The 12,970-nt window shown below is 44.3% G+C and overlaps 1 protein-coding gene across 1 annotated transcript; it reads left to right on the forward strand.

The window, feature by feature from the left end:
- The first annotated feature begins 1,597 nt into the window (after nt 1-1,597).
- On the forward strand, nt 1,598-11,241 carry LOC144475526 (uncharacterized). The gene is made up of 3 exons (XM_078191498.1): nt 1,598-1,612; nt 8,107-9,398; nt 9,483-11,241. Exons 1-3 carry the CDS (start codon nt 1,598-1,600, stop codon nt 11,239-11,241), a joined length of 3,066 nt encoding a protein of 1,021 aa, XP_078047624.1.
- Nucleotides 11,242-12,970: the final 1,729 nt, after the last annotated feature.

A 12,970-nucleotide genomic window follows, 5' to 3' on the forward strand; every position in this document is an offset into this window, starting at 1 on the left:
ATAAAAAATAGCCGTGAATAACTAAAAATCACTCATTAAAAAATACCCATAAATTACTATAACTTACTCATCAAAAACCACCCATAAATACCCTCCAACCTCAAGCAATTCACAATCCCCAATCACTAATAAAATCTCTCCTCCCCCGACTCTGCTCCATTTATCCCAAAAAATCAAAACAAGTACAACCCATTCATCAGATCGCATCTTCGCCATCTCCATCCAATAAATTCGACAATCGTCGACGTCCCATCGCCGTTTGGCAATCCGTCGTGTCCCGTTGCCAACGGGGTATCGTCGTCGTCGGAAATCGCGTTACAGACATCCGGTTAGAGGTCCTCCAGCGTTGGTGCCGGTTGCGGATGGGCAACCGTCACCGGACCAATACTTCCGAGCGCATCTTTCTTCGCCGCGTCAGAGACAGGGGGAGAAGGCTATAGCCTACTTTCTCCGCAAAGAGAATTTTTAACCGGCGCGCGAGGAGCGTTCCCTCTCCCTCCCCCCGTTCTCTCGTCCTGAACCTCGTCGCCCGTCTGCTCTCCCGCCCCTCGCGTCCTCCTCCTTTCGTTCGCCGTCTCTGTTCATTACGCTCGGGTTATATTCTCTCTCGCTCTCTCCTCACTCTCACTCTCTCTGGTACTGTCTCTCTCTTCTTTCACTCTTTGTCTTCGACTGTCTCAACTCTTTCACTCTTTCTGTCGCTCTCTCTCTCGCTCTTTCTTCTTTCACTCGTTCTGTTACCCTCTCTCTCTCTTCTTTCACTCTTTGTCTTACTCTCTCTCAACTCTTTCACTGTCTCTCATAGTCTCCGTGTCTCTCTGTTTCACTCTTTCTCTTACTTTCTCTTTCTCTCTTCTTTCACTCGATCTCTTATTCTCTCTCACTGTCTCTGACACTCTCTGTCTCTCTCACTGTCTTCTTTCACTCTTCTCTCTCTGACAGTCTATGTCTCTCTCATTGTCTTCTTTCACTCTTCTCTCTCTTGTCACTTGATCTCATTTTCTCTGTCTCTCTTACAGTCTTCTTTCACTCTTCTCTCTCTCTTACAGTCTTCTTTCACTCTTCTCTCTCTCTTACTGTCTTCTTTCACTCGTCTCTCTCTCCTCTCTCCGTCTCTCTCGGTCACTGTCACTCTCGCCCCTCTCTCGCCTCTCTCTCACTCTCTGGCCCCTCTCTCTCTCTGGCAGCGTCTCGTTTCCTCAATTTGCCCGGCACAGAGAATTCCTCGGAGCAGGTTACCCCTCTCAGAGTCTATATAAACGTGGTGCACATACGAGACTGAGCATTTTTTCTGTTAAGTAGTGACGGAGTCGTAGGTCTCCTCCGTCGAAGGCACAGTGCGCCGCGGCTTACACCAGGTACGAGAAGTGTCAGGATGCTGTGCGCCACGTGACCACGGCCCAAAGCAGAACCGATCCGCGTACGTCCGACAGCGCGTAAAGAGGAACTCGGTGAAAACCGTGTACGTTCGCAAGCCGATCAGTCGAGTGACGCGAAACGTTAGAGACCGGACCGTGAGACGGTCGAGAGACAAACACCGAAGAAGTGTCGTTTTGATATCAGTGTTTGCCAAGTGCGGGGACGGATTGCGTGCATCATGCTGTTGAGCAAGGTAGGCGAGCTTCGATCATTATCTATTTTTATTTTCTTTGTTGTACCTTTTAGTTTGATTTGTCGACTTTTTTAGTTTGACTTTGTCGATTTTTTTACTTTGACTTGTCGTCTTTTTTGCTTTGTCTTTGTCGACTTTTTTACTTTGATTTGTCGACTTTTTTACTTTGACTTGTCGACCTTTTTACTTTGTCTTTGTCGACTTTTTTACTTTGATTTGTCATCCTCTGTGAGGACTGAGCGATCAGTTTCTTGGTTTGTGAACAATTTGGTACATAGTTTAGTCGTCGGGGGTCTGGAGTTTTGTTTTATGAAAATAGGCGATTTTTAGTTTCAGCATTGTTCATTTGGTATTTATTTTTAGTATGAATAGGTATGAATAATTGGGTGAAATAATGTCAGAGCGGTGTAGTTAGATTTTATTTATTCTTTGATATAGAGAATGTCATTTTTACCAATTAAGGTTATTATTAGTATAGTTTAGACTTCACCTAATTTACTGTAATTTTAATATTTACCTTGTATTTTGTAATATATTTTAAAACGTAAATCTCTAGATTTTCAAAAATTCGACTGGCCCTGCTGTGATTTTAATTTAATAATTTTATACTGCCTTATAGTACTTATAATAAAATATCTTCCTAGTTTTCCTAACAGTATAGTACAGTTTCACATAACACAATATGATAATAAATGAATAATAACAATAATACGAACTAATAAAAACAGTACACATATAAAAGTCCACGAACCAAAAATTGAGATTTCAAGTTGCTCCATCATTCACCGAAAAATCAAACTATTGCTTAAAAAAATTAATCGACCGGTTTCGCAGACCTGTCGAAACAACAATGCAAAGTTCGCAAATCGTAGGAAGTTTTTAAGGCGCGCAACAACGCGGGCTAACGAGTCCGATCCCCGCGAGCACGGTTCTGTCGCAACTGACCGGAAGATCTCGCGATGAGAGCAAAGTTGTGTGTTTCGTCGCACGCGCAATTTCCTCCCGAAACCGAATCTCATGCGCGAGAAAAAGGGCTCTCTTAGCTCGTGCACGCGATATCGCGGCGCGCATAATTTCGCATTATTTCGATCTGGTTGTTCGTTGGCTCTCGGCATATATGTACCTTGAAAAAGATTGGAGACACTCAATGGACCATGCTCGTTCGGGACCAGAACGATAATGGAAAGTTATAAGGAAGTGTAACCGAACGCTACTACGATCGAAACGGAAGAGAGGTTCAACCGTGATATGGGGGAGGGAGGGGGCATTGAATTACACATTCGAAAGTAATTAGTTCGGATTGAGGCGCGACACATAAATTTCTAATCTACGGAAGATCGCGGTGGACGCGCTTCCTTTTGGAGCATCTCCGGCTCCGAACATTTATGAACATTTGTCGGAAATTTCACCGTGCTTTTCGTCACTGTTAAACATTTAGTTTTAGGTTGACGAGAGCAATTTTATTTATTTTCATGGTGTTTTGAGTGTGGGATAAAAAATGTTGAAATAATAGGGTTGGTGTTGATGGTACTGTTAATATTTATTATAATTTTTAAATGATAGAATGATAGTACTAGTATTGACAATATTATTAATATTAAAAAAGCAATAGAAAATGAATTACTGTGTCAAAGAAAAATGTCATATCCAGTATTTAACAAATAAATGACATAACCTGTAACTGACAAATAAATGACGTAACCTGCAATTAACAAATAGACTGACTTCTGATAAAAACGACTAAATCAAACATAAAATCAAAAATCGATGAAAATCTACAATATTTTCCAATTCCTAATATATTATATTAAAATTGTCACTCGCTTCGCAACAATAGCGGAAAATTCTTGTGTTCCATAAAGTTTCATCCTAAACGGTGAATATTAAACTATGCGATCCGTTCGACAATGGAGTCATTGATGCAAACGCGTCGAACCTGCCAGACGTAACCCAGACATTTGCTTACCGATTTACCGGCTTATTAGGTAACCGTGCTATTGTGACGAACAGCGGCGGCGAAAGGGGAACAGATCGATTAACTTTACAGTCGGATTTGATTACCGCGGAATTATTCGGGCGTGACGGGCAGTAAACAAAAGCGAAACGGCACGGATCAGTGGGAACGACGTTTTAAAACCGGAGTAAAAATTTTACTCCTCATCGAGCGCCGTGTTAGCCGGCGCGACACGTTACGTTGCCGGGCTCGTTTCGTCGCCTTTGTTGCGTCATCGTGATCAGGAAGAAAATAAATGTGACAGGGGTCATTTGTTTTTTATGTATCTTTTTGGACGAAGTATAGGGAGCAGTTTTTTTTCCATTTGATTGTGAAAATGAAAAGGAGTTGCGTTTCGAGGCGGATTTTTATGGAGCTGAAGGTTAGGCGATTATTGTTTTAGTATAAATGTTAGAGATTCATGAGGAGCATTGTGCAATTAATGAGAATTTTTTAAAAAGACTAAAAATTAATTAAGCAAAAATTGAAATCGTAACAATTAAATGAATAGAAATAAAATGACTAAAAATGAAATAAATAAAAATGAAACTGGTGCAAATAAAATGGCTAAAAATGAAATAAGTAAAAATGAAACTGGTGCGAATAAAATGGCTAAAAATGAAATAAATAAAAAATGAGACTAGTACAAACAGAACGAATAAAAATAAAACTAGCTCCAATGGCACTAATAAAAAAGTCGATCATATTAAAGTCGAAGTAGAATTTATCGTAAAAAAAATCTATACATCTTCGACCATCTACTACCAACCGTTTTCCTTCCAGGAAAGAAGGAACAAAAGGTTGGCAAAGACACAGCGGACGGTAGCAACGTTCTTTTTTTTTTTCCACCGCGGTCGGTACAGAAAGCGGCGGTGCCAATTTTCGTGATCTGCGACAGTTGTGCAAAAGATTTAGAAAGTACGTTCCAGAGAATTGACCGTACAAATAGCACGCGCGCGGTATTTCTCTTTTTAGAAATAAGAAACTTACGACATTGGCGACAGCATAATCGACAGGCGAGCAACGGCGATGCACGCGATGACAGAAGATCACTTGCACTGCGGGCGCCACCGAAAGCACGCGACGCTATTAAACTTTCCTCAAATTTTTCTCATTCTCAGAAGAGATCGTCGAGCAACAACGACTTGGAAAATTCAAGTAGATTTGTTAAATATTAGTAAATATATTTGTTTTATAAATCGGCGAAGAAGTCGGGAAATAAATCGAGAAATAAATCGGCAAATAAATCGGCAAATTAATCGGGAAATAAATCGGTTAATAAATCGGTGAATAAATCGGTACATAAATCGGCGAATAAATCGTTAAATAAATCGTGAAATAAATCGGCGAATAAATCGGTCAATAAATCGCCGAATAAATTGTTCAATAAATCGGTCAATAAATCGCCGAATAAATCGGTCAATAAATCGCCGAATAAATCGTTCGATAAATCGTCCAATAAATCGTCCAATAATTCGCCCAAAAAGCACTTAATAAATAAATCTGTAACTAACTCATGCACACAAACCGCCTAAGTTCGACTGTTCATTTCTACCAAAATGAAGCAACGTTGTGCAAATTCGTCATTTCCTCTCCGTTGATTAAACAAAAGGGAATACACTATTCCTCTTAGTTCGCAACGCAAACCTCCGTGTTTGCGCGCCGCGTGTATTTGTCTCGCGACGCTGTCCCGCCGCTCCTCCGATCGTCTTTTAGCGCCGATATCGTTTCACAAATCGAAACCGAGAGTTCGCCAGGAAATCCAGGAAACAGGCGAACGCGTTCGCTTAGAGGAAAGCAGCGCGAACGTGTCCGCACGCGGAAGGAAAATAAACAAATATCGCGGCTTTTCCGGCGAATCGCGCGTATCGCGCTCGAACGTGAAACAGCTCGTAGCCGCTTCTGCGATCGCGTTACGTGCACGCGCCGTCTCGCGCCGATGAAATCTATGATTATGTATGAACGGAGCTGTGCGCGACCCAATCGCGGTCTACCTACGGCGATGCGTTCGATACGAGTGCCACTTATTACCGATTCCTTCGGCTGCGGCGACGTAGGCAGTTGTGATTACAGGCGCGAGTCAACAGGTTTCCATTCTAACGAACGTTACGTAAAATACGTCTGCCAAAAAGTTGAGAAGTTTGCCTTTTTGGAGAGATCGTAGACGAGTTTCAGCGTGATTGATTATGCAGCGGCTTGACTGACGACTTTCTATGATATCTCATTTTCTGTCTTTTTAGTTGGTATTGATTTGGTAACGGGTTATGCGTGTTCACTTTTTGGAAATGGGGAAATGAACTGTGGTGATAATAATACTGTGATAAAATACAATTCGTAGTTGTGGTAAAAACAATCTAATAATTCATAGTAATAGATAGTAATAATAAATGATAATTATAAAATAATTATGGTACGATAATAGTGACAGCTATTGCAAAATGACTGGCAGGTCTTTGATGACGGATTTCGCGCGTTCTCCTTTTGCAAGTAGAGAAATCGACTCTGGTGATGATAACTGCAATAAAATAAAATTAATAGCTATAATAAAAATAATAGAATACAAAAAATAATAATAAAATAGTTATAGTACTCTAATAACGCCAGCGACTGTAAATTAAATAGCAGATCTATTGGATAAAAGTAAAAATCATAAAATATAGACAGCGTGGGTAGTCTCTTATTATTTCTAGCCTAAAACATGCTTTAGGCGTACAAGGTCGTCGCATGAAAAAAATAACAAAATTGTAGAGGTCCTCATGCAAATATTTGGCAAGATGGTCAACAGTCTCAAGGCTAGGATTGCAAAACTTTCCACAGAGCAAACATTCGAACGAACTTCTTAATTATTTTACACAGTATTATTATTTTATAAAATCATCGATCGCGTCAAGAAAGTTGCATATACGTTTATTTTCTTATCTTGATATAGTATCAATAATTGACACAAGTCCGCTGGTACAACAATGTAGAACGTCTACCGTGACACGATTAAATTTTAACCATGACTCGCGCAGGACGACTCTCTCGTAGCCCCGGCGTAGTTTACTCTCGGAGCTGCATTTCTCGTGGATGCACTTGAGAGAAAGTACGGGGGGGCATATTATGTTAGCCTTGCATCTCGGTCATCGTGCCACTTTAAGACTGCCGAGCATAGTTTCTTGATGACATTTACAACATGAACCTTTTACGCCTGTTTTTCTCTTTTTCGTCCCGCGGCCGATATCCACCGTAAAAAATTAGTTATCGGCGGCTTAACGGGGAACCGATATCTTGCAAAATAACGATAAAAAACAGGGCAGAGTATGCTTCCACTGATATTCGATAATCTTTTGTTTAAACAAATTTTAAACAGTTTTATCGATCGCGAATGTTATGTCTTAAAGATTGAACTTAAAATTTCATTTCAGCGAAGTCAAATTTAAATAATTTCAAAAATTTATATTATGTTATCAGTTACTAATATTTCTTAATTTATTGAACTGCAAAATCGTTGAATATCTGGATTTTAAAATAAATTTTTGAAATTTAAATTTGACTTTGCTGAAATGAAATTTGATATAATATAATATGGTAAATATTAAAATAGCTAGCTCTATACATAATATAAATAATATAAATAAATAAATAATTAGGCTAGTTTAAAAATATACTGATCACGTATGACATATTTTCTGTTATCGCTTAATTAATACACGAATGAATAATTGAAAGCTGACATCAAGAATCATCCTTCGCCTAAACGAATTCTTTTGTGCTTCGATTGTCAGGGTCGAATCGGGCATACGACAATGGAGGAGGCCGAAGAAGAGGCTCTGCCGCTTCCAACATTACATAGCGCGGCGCAATTATTGAAACAGCTCGCATCCGCGCGCATTCAATGCCCGCGCGCGGAGAGCGAACGCAAGTTTTCACGTGGATGCATGTGTACTGCGACTAGTTTGTCTTGCGTCGACCGAGGCTTGTAAACTAGCTTAAAGTCTCCCACGGCCTTCAATGGGAAACCATAGATAATATGCGCGCCGCGGGGAGAGAGACGCGTACGCAATGCTGAGCCGCACTTACGACCCCCGTCGAACTAATTAAAGCGAGGGCTGTTATTGGGCCAGTTCGCTGCTTCTGTTCGACTTGAAAATTGTGATTTTCCGACTATTATTAATAAAATAGTGAAATAAATTTAAGATATTTGTCATTACACTGAGATCGAACTTTTCACCGATGATCCAATGATTTTCAAGCATCCCCTAACTAGATTGATCCGCCTTTCTAATTTTAAATTTAATATTTTTTTATTGTAACACTGTAACAAAGCTCATTCTACCAATTACATATTCTCCAAAAATCTGAGTCTATTTATTACTAATAAATAAATGAATAAAATTCAATATAGAGACAATCTTACTGCTCCTAATAAAACTCAAAATACCATAAACAATTTACAAATATTCTGAAGAGTAATTCTATTAAACAATACTCAAGAAAACTACTTTCTGTTCCATTTCAGACGGCGTTAACATTGCTGTGCGTCCTGTTGATTGGACACCAGGCGCAGTCAGTGATCAACAAATCTCAATCGTCCAGCGTCGACGAGAAGAAAGAGAAGGATACTAAAGCGGACGAGAGAATAAGCAACTCCCACGGGCCGCCATTGATCGAGTACGGTCCCCCATCAGGTCCAGACTTCAAAGGTCCAGCACCAGTGTACGGTCCCCCGGAACTGGTCGGCGATCAAGGCCCGACTCCCATATACCCACCGCCGCCACCGGACGTGCCTCCCCCAGCCTATGGCCCACCATTATCCTCCTACGGTCCCCCACGGATCATAAAACCCCACTTCGGACCTCCAAAGCAATCCTACGGCCCGCCATTATCTCTTCCCCCGAAACTGAACTTCGGCCCCGTAAAGCTGCACTACGGTCCGCCGAAGCAGCACTATGGTCCACCATACTCGTTCTCCTTCAGGCCGCCGAAGAACCAATACGGACCGCCACTGAAGTTCACATCCTCCGTGTCGAGCCAGTTCTCCAGCTTCGCGTCTTCGGGTTCATCGAAACCCGGACACGGTCTCTCGATTCCTCTGTCTCTGGACACGTACGGCCCGCCCCAAAAGCTAGCCGTGCAGTTCACGTCTCAACCTAGCGACAATTACGGACCCCCATCGCTGCCTACGATCCAGTACGGCGCACCTGTTGGAGATCACCACAGCTCTCTTCAAGCTGGGCCTGGGCCCTTCCCAGGAGTCCCGGCGCCACCCACGCCACCTGATATCAAATACGATGGCTGGCAGCCCATCGCTGGGCTGTCCGGTCAGCACGGACAGGAGAACTTTGGAGGATCTTTGGAGAGCTATGGCGCACCCTTGGAGGACTACGGCGCGCCCGATACTGAACAGAAGGCTGTCCATTCGGCGAGCCTGCACGTGGCTCAGACGACGTCGAATACTGTCGCCGAGCACTCGAATGTCCCTAGTGATTCTTATGGGGTGCCGATTCACAATCCCGAGGCTCAGGATTTGAAGAGTTCTGTCAGCTCTGGTAGCAGCGATAGTAATGGACTGCCACCACCACCGTTGCCGCAGTACGAGCCTTTACATAATCAGCAGACGCATGTGAAGGAGGAACATCATGCCCAGGTGCCTAGCGTAGAGCCGCTGTCTATTGTAAAGACTGTTGGATTCGAGCTGCTGCCTACGTCGGCTTCCTTGACCTCCGACCATCACGGCGGCGGCCCAGCCCAGAAGGTGCCGCTCGTCGACGGCGGTGCCCAGCTGAACCTGGACCACGCTCACAGCTTCCAGCAGAACCTCGACCACTCTCACGGCTTCCAACAGAACCTGGACCATGCTCACAGCTTCCAGCAGAACCTGGATCACTCTCACAGCTTCCAGCAGATCGGGAACGACCTGTCGCAACTATCCCTCTCCGGCAGCTACGGCGCACCTTTGCAGGGCCCCCATTTCGGCAATCTGAACACCATCGAGTCCGGACTGCCTCTGCCGCCACCGCCATTACTCGACACCTACAGCGCACCTCCGGCATCCTCCTATTCCCCGAACGGGCCTTACCCGGCCGCCGAGTCAGGTCGATCATCGCCTTTGTTCTCCTCGTTCGCGCTGCAGACCGGCTCGCTCTACAAACAGAACGTTCATCACCACCGTCCTCCCCACGGATCCTACAGACCTCCCCTCTCCCCGCCGGGCGCCCTGATACCGCCGCGTAACCGTGAGCCGATTAAGTTCAAGGAAGCGGTTCCCAGCGGACTTTTAACGAGCCTGAATCGCTACTTGCCGCCGTCTAGGCATCACGGCTTCGCCAAGGCAACGAAATCACACCTGCCGGCGTTCTCGTTCGAGCAGCAATTGCCCAGTCCCGGTGTCCCGGTCGCTTTCAACAAGCTGGCCGGCTTCGCGTCGCCGATCGCGGCGCCCAACGCGCAATACGGCACCCCGTTGTCCTTCGGCGACTTCAACACCCCGGCGCCGGTGCTGACGTACGGCGCGCCGAACTTCGGGCCTGCCTCGACCTTCGTGTCGACGTCCACCGGGTTCGGGAAGAACCTGTACGACGGTGTCAACAATGCGATCACTACGACCTATGGGACACCTGTCGGCAACGCGGCGCAGGTCGCTGGACACGACTGCAGGTTCCATTCGGAGTACAGCGCGCCGGATATCGGTCTTCAGAGCTTCGGCGCTTCGTTCGATGGTCACTCTGCAGATGGTCTGCAGAACAGTATTCTTCTGAAGGAAGAGACCTTGCAGCACAATGGCGGCGCGTCCCAGTCGATCAGCCATCTGAATCTAGAGCCTCATCAGAAACCAGGGGACAAGGATAGCTATGGCAATCCCGTGGGCGGTGGCTACGCGGACAACGTCCTCTCCAGCGACCACAGCCAGGCGGCCGAAGTGACCAACGTGATCGCCGCTCCGCCGTCTAATCATAGTCCAGCGGAGTATCATCAGCAAGACGGAATCAGGGCAGAGGCTCTGACAGCTAGTTTGACGGAGCAAGCTTTCGGCCAGGCGAAGAACGCGGCCGCCGGCGAGGTGGATGCTAGTCAATTCCTAAACACGCACGAAGGCAGCGAGGCATTGGCATTGGCCAAGGGCTTGAGCATTGCTAGTGGAGCGGACGGCTTCGAGATCCAGGGCTCCAAGGGCACCTACATGCTGCAGATCCAGCCGGCTGACGGAGGACTCGGCACGGAGAACTCCGACGGCAGCATCAGGCACGATCAAGTCCTCTCCAATGGACTCTTGCAGGACATCTTAGCTGCCATCGAGCAGCCTGACAGAGGCCGAGTGCAGCTCGAAGGGCTTCCAGAGACGCAGTCCTTGCAGCACTTGTACAGCGACCTGGTGCCGAGGCTGAACGTCGATGCACCCAAAGGCGGTCACTATATCACCGTCGACGACGGCGCGAAGAACGTTCAGGAGCTGATCGGCCAGGCCAACGACAGGAGCGAGGCTCTGGTGAACGAGGACCAGGCCAAGGATGCTGTCGCGTTCTTCTTTAACAATCAGTACGGTGAATCGAAGAAGGAGGCTAGGTCCGTTGTGAAAAGTGAGACTGTTGCCACTTCATCGTCGTCGTCCAGCGACAAGAAAAGTGCCGAGAACGCAAAGAACAAGTCCTCCTAAGGAGGCATCCGGACTTTGTTATCGATGGTAATTTATGAAAAGACTCTCGTTTATTATTATTATTATTTTTATTACCGAGTTTCAGCTCCGAGCATGAACATCGTTCGTGGTTTCTGCTCGGTGTGCAGGCACGCTCGATGGACCGCTTTTTATTTATTATTTCTTCGCACGTTTGCCGGTTGGTCACGAGTTTTCGCGGTGCTCGCGCTGTGTTTTAAAGCGTTGATCGAGGGTGCGACGAAAAAGTTGGTTTTTTGATCGTCATCGAGATCGTTTTCGTGAAGTAAGAGGTGAATATTTGGTATGGTGCTGTTATTTATCGTCTTTTTCGATCATGTTGAATATTGTAGAGAAATTCGAATTTGAAGTAACAGTGTGTTATTTTATTGTTAAATAACATTAATTTAATAACGTAACGTCGTCTGTCGAGCCCATCAGCCGATCTGCACACCGAACCAGGCGTGGATCAGTTTTAAGATTTTAACCCTTTAGCCGCCGCGATTGAAAAAATCCGTAAAATTATGGAAATATAATTTTTTTATTGCAATTTTATAATTTTATCGTAGTAGTTCTATATTTCTATATTTCTGTATTTCTATATTTCTATATTTCTATATTTCTATATTTCGATACTTCTATATTTCTATATTTCTATATTTCTATATTTCTATATTTCTATACTTCCATCTTTTTAAATTTCTATCTTTCTATCTTTCTATCTTTCTAAATTTCTATATTTCTATTTTTTTATATTTTTATATTTCTATATTTTTAAATTTCTAAATTTCTAAATTTCTATATTTCTATTTTTTTATATTTTTATATTTCTATCTTTCTAAGTTTCTATATTTCTCTATATTTATATCTACATCTCTATATCTTTATATTTCTATATTTCTCTATTTCTATCTTTCTAAATTTCTATATTTCTTTATATTTATATCTATATCTCTATATCTCTATATCTCCATATCTCAATATTTCAATATTTTTACATACACGCGTATCCTTAAAAAAGTACAGCGGCGGCTATCGGGTTAAAGGAAATCCCCCGACACGCCTAATTGCCGGTACGTGATATCCACGTTTAAGGCGCCGAAGTATGCTGAGAAATGCTGTTCTCCATAGAAGCGCCCGGCTAGTCTGTTAATTATCTCCGATTGCGAAGCAAAACGGCCGCTTCCCGGAGCGGCCCGTGTCCATCGTCGAGGAAAGTGTCACGCGAATAAATTAATTTCAGGGAACTAAATATGCCCGCCAAACAACAATATTCATAGCACGCTTCCAAATGTCTCCTTCCGACCGTCGATCGAGGTAATCGGTACCATTTTACGATCCACGATCTAGCAATCAACGCGGCGGAAAAAGCGCGCGCCGGAGTCGCGAGAGACAAATTGCTCGTCGTGGAACGGTTCGATTGCAAATTGCATCTTCGCGCCGCTTTCTTCGATCGTCGAAGGCGCGGTCACATGATCGTTGAAGTCCGACGACTTTAACCTTCACCGAGGTGAAAGTTCAGGAGCTCTCGTTCGACTGCTACGGGCAATGACGCGAGCGAGCGAGCGAACGCTTGCCTTTCACGAGAATCTAGTTCCGAGGGAAAACGCGGCGGCCCGCGATCTCCGCGGCCGTTCAGACGCAATGCACACGGTTTTGCATACCTTTGTGACAGCAACAGCCAGATCTGTATGCATCTAGTCCATTGTTTTCGATGGGCTACGCCGTGTCA

The sequence above is a fragment of the Augochlora pura genome, chromosome 10, assembly GCF_028453695.1.
Source record: "Augochlora pura isolate Apur16 chromosome 10, APUR_v2.2.1, whole genome shotgun sequence".
In the NCBI taxonomy this organism is placed as follows: domain Eukaryota; kingdom Metazoa; phylum Arthropoda; class Insecta; order Hymenoptera; family Halictidae; genus Augochlora; species Augochlora pura.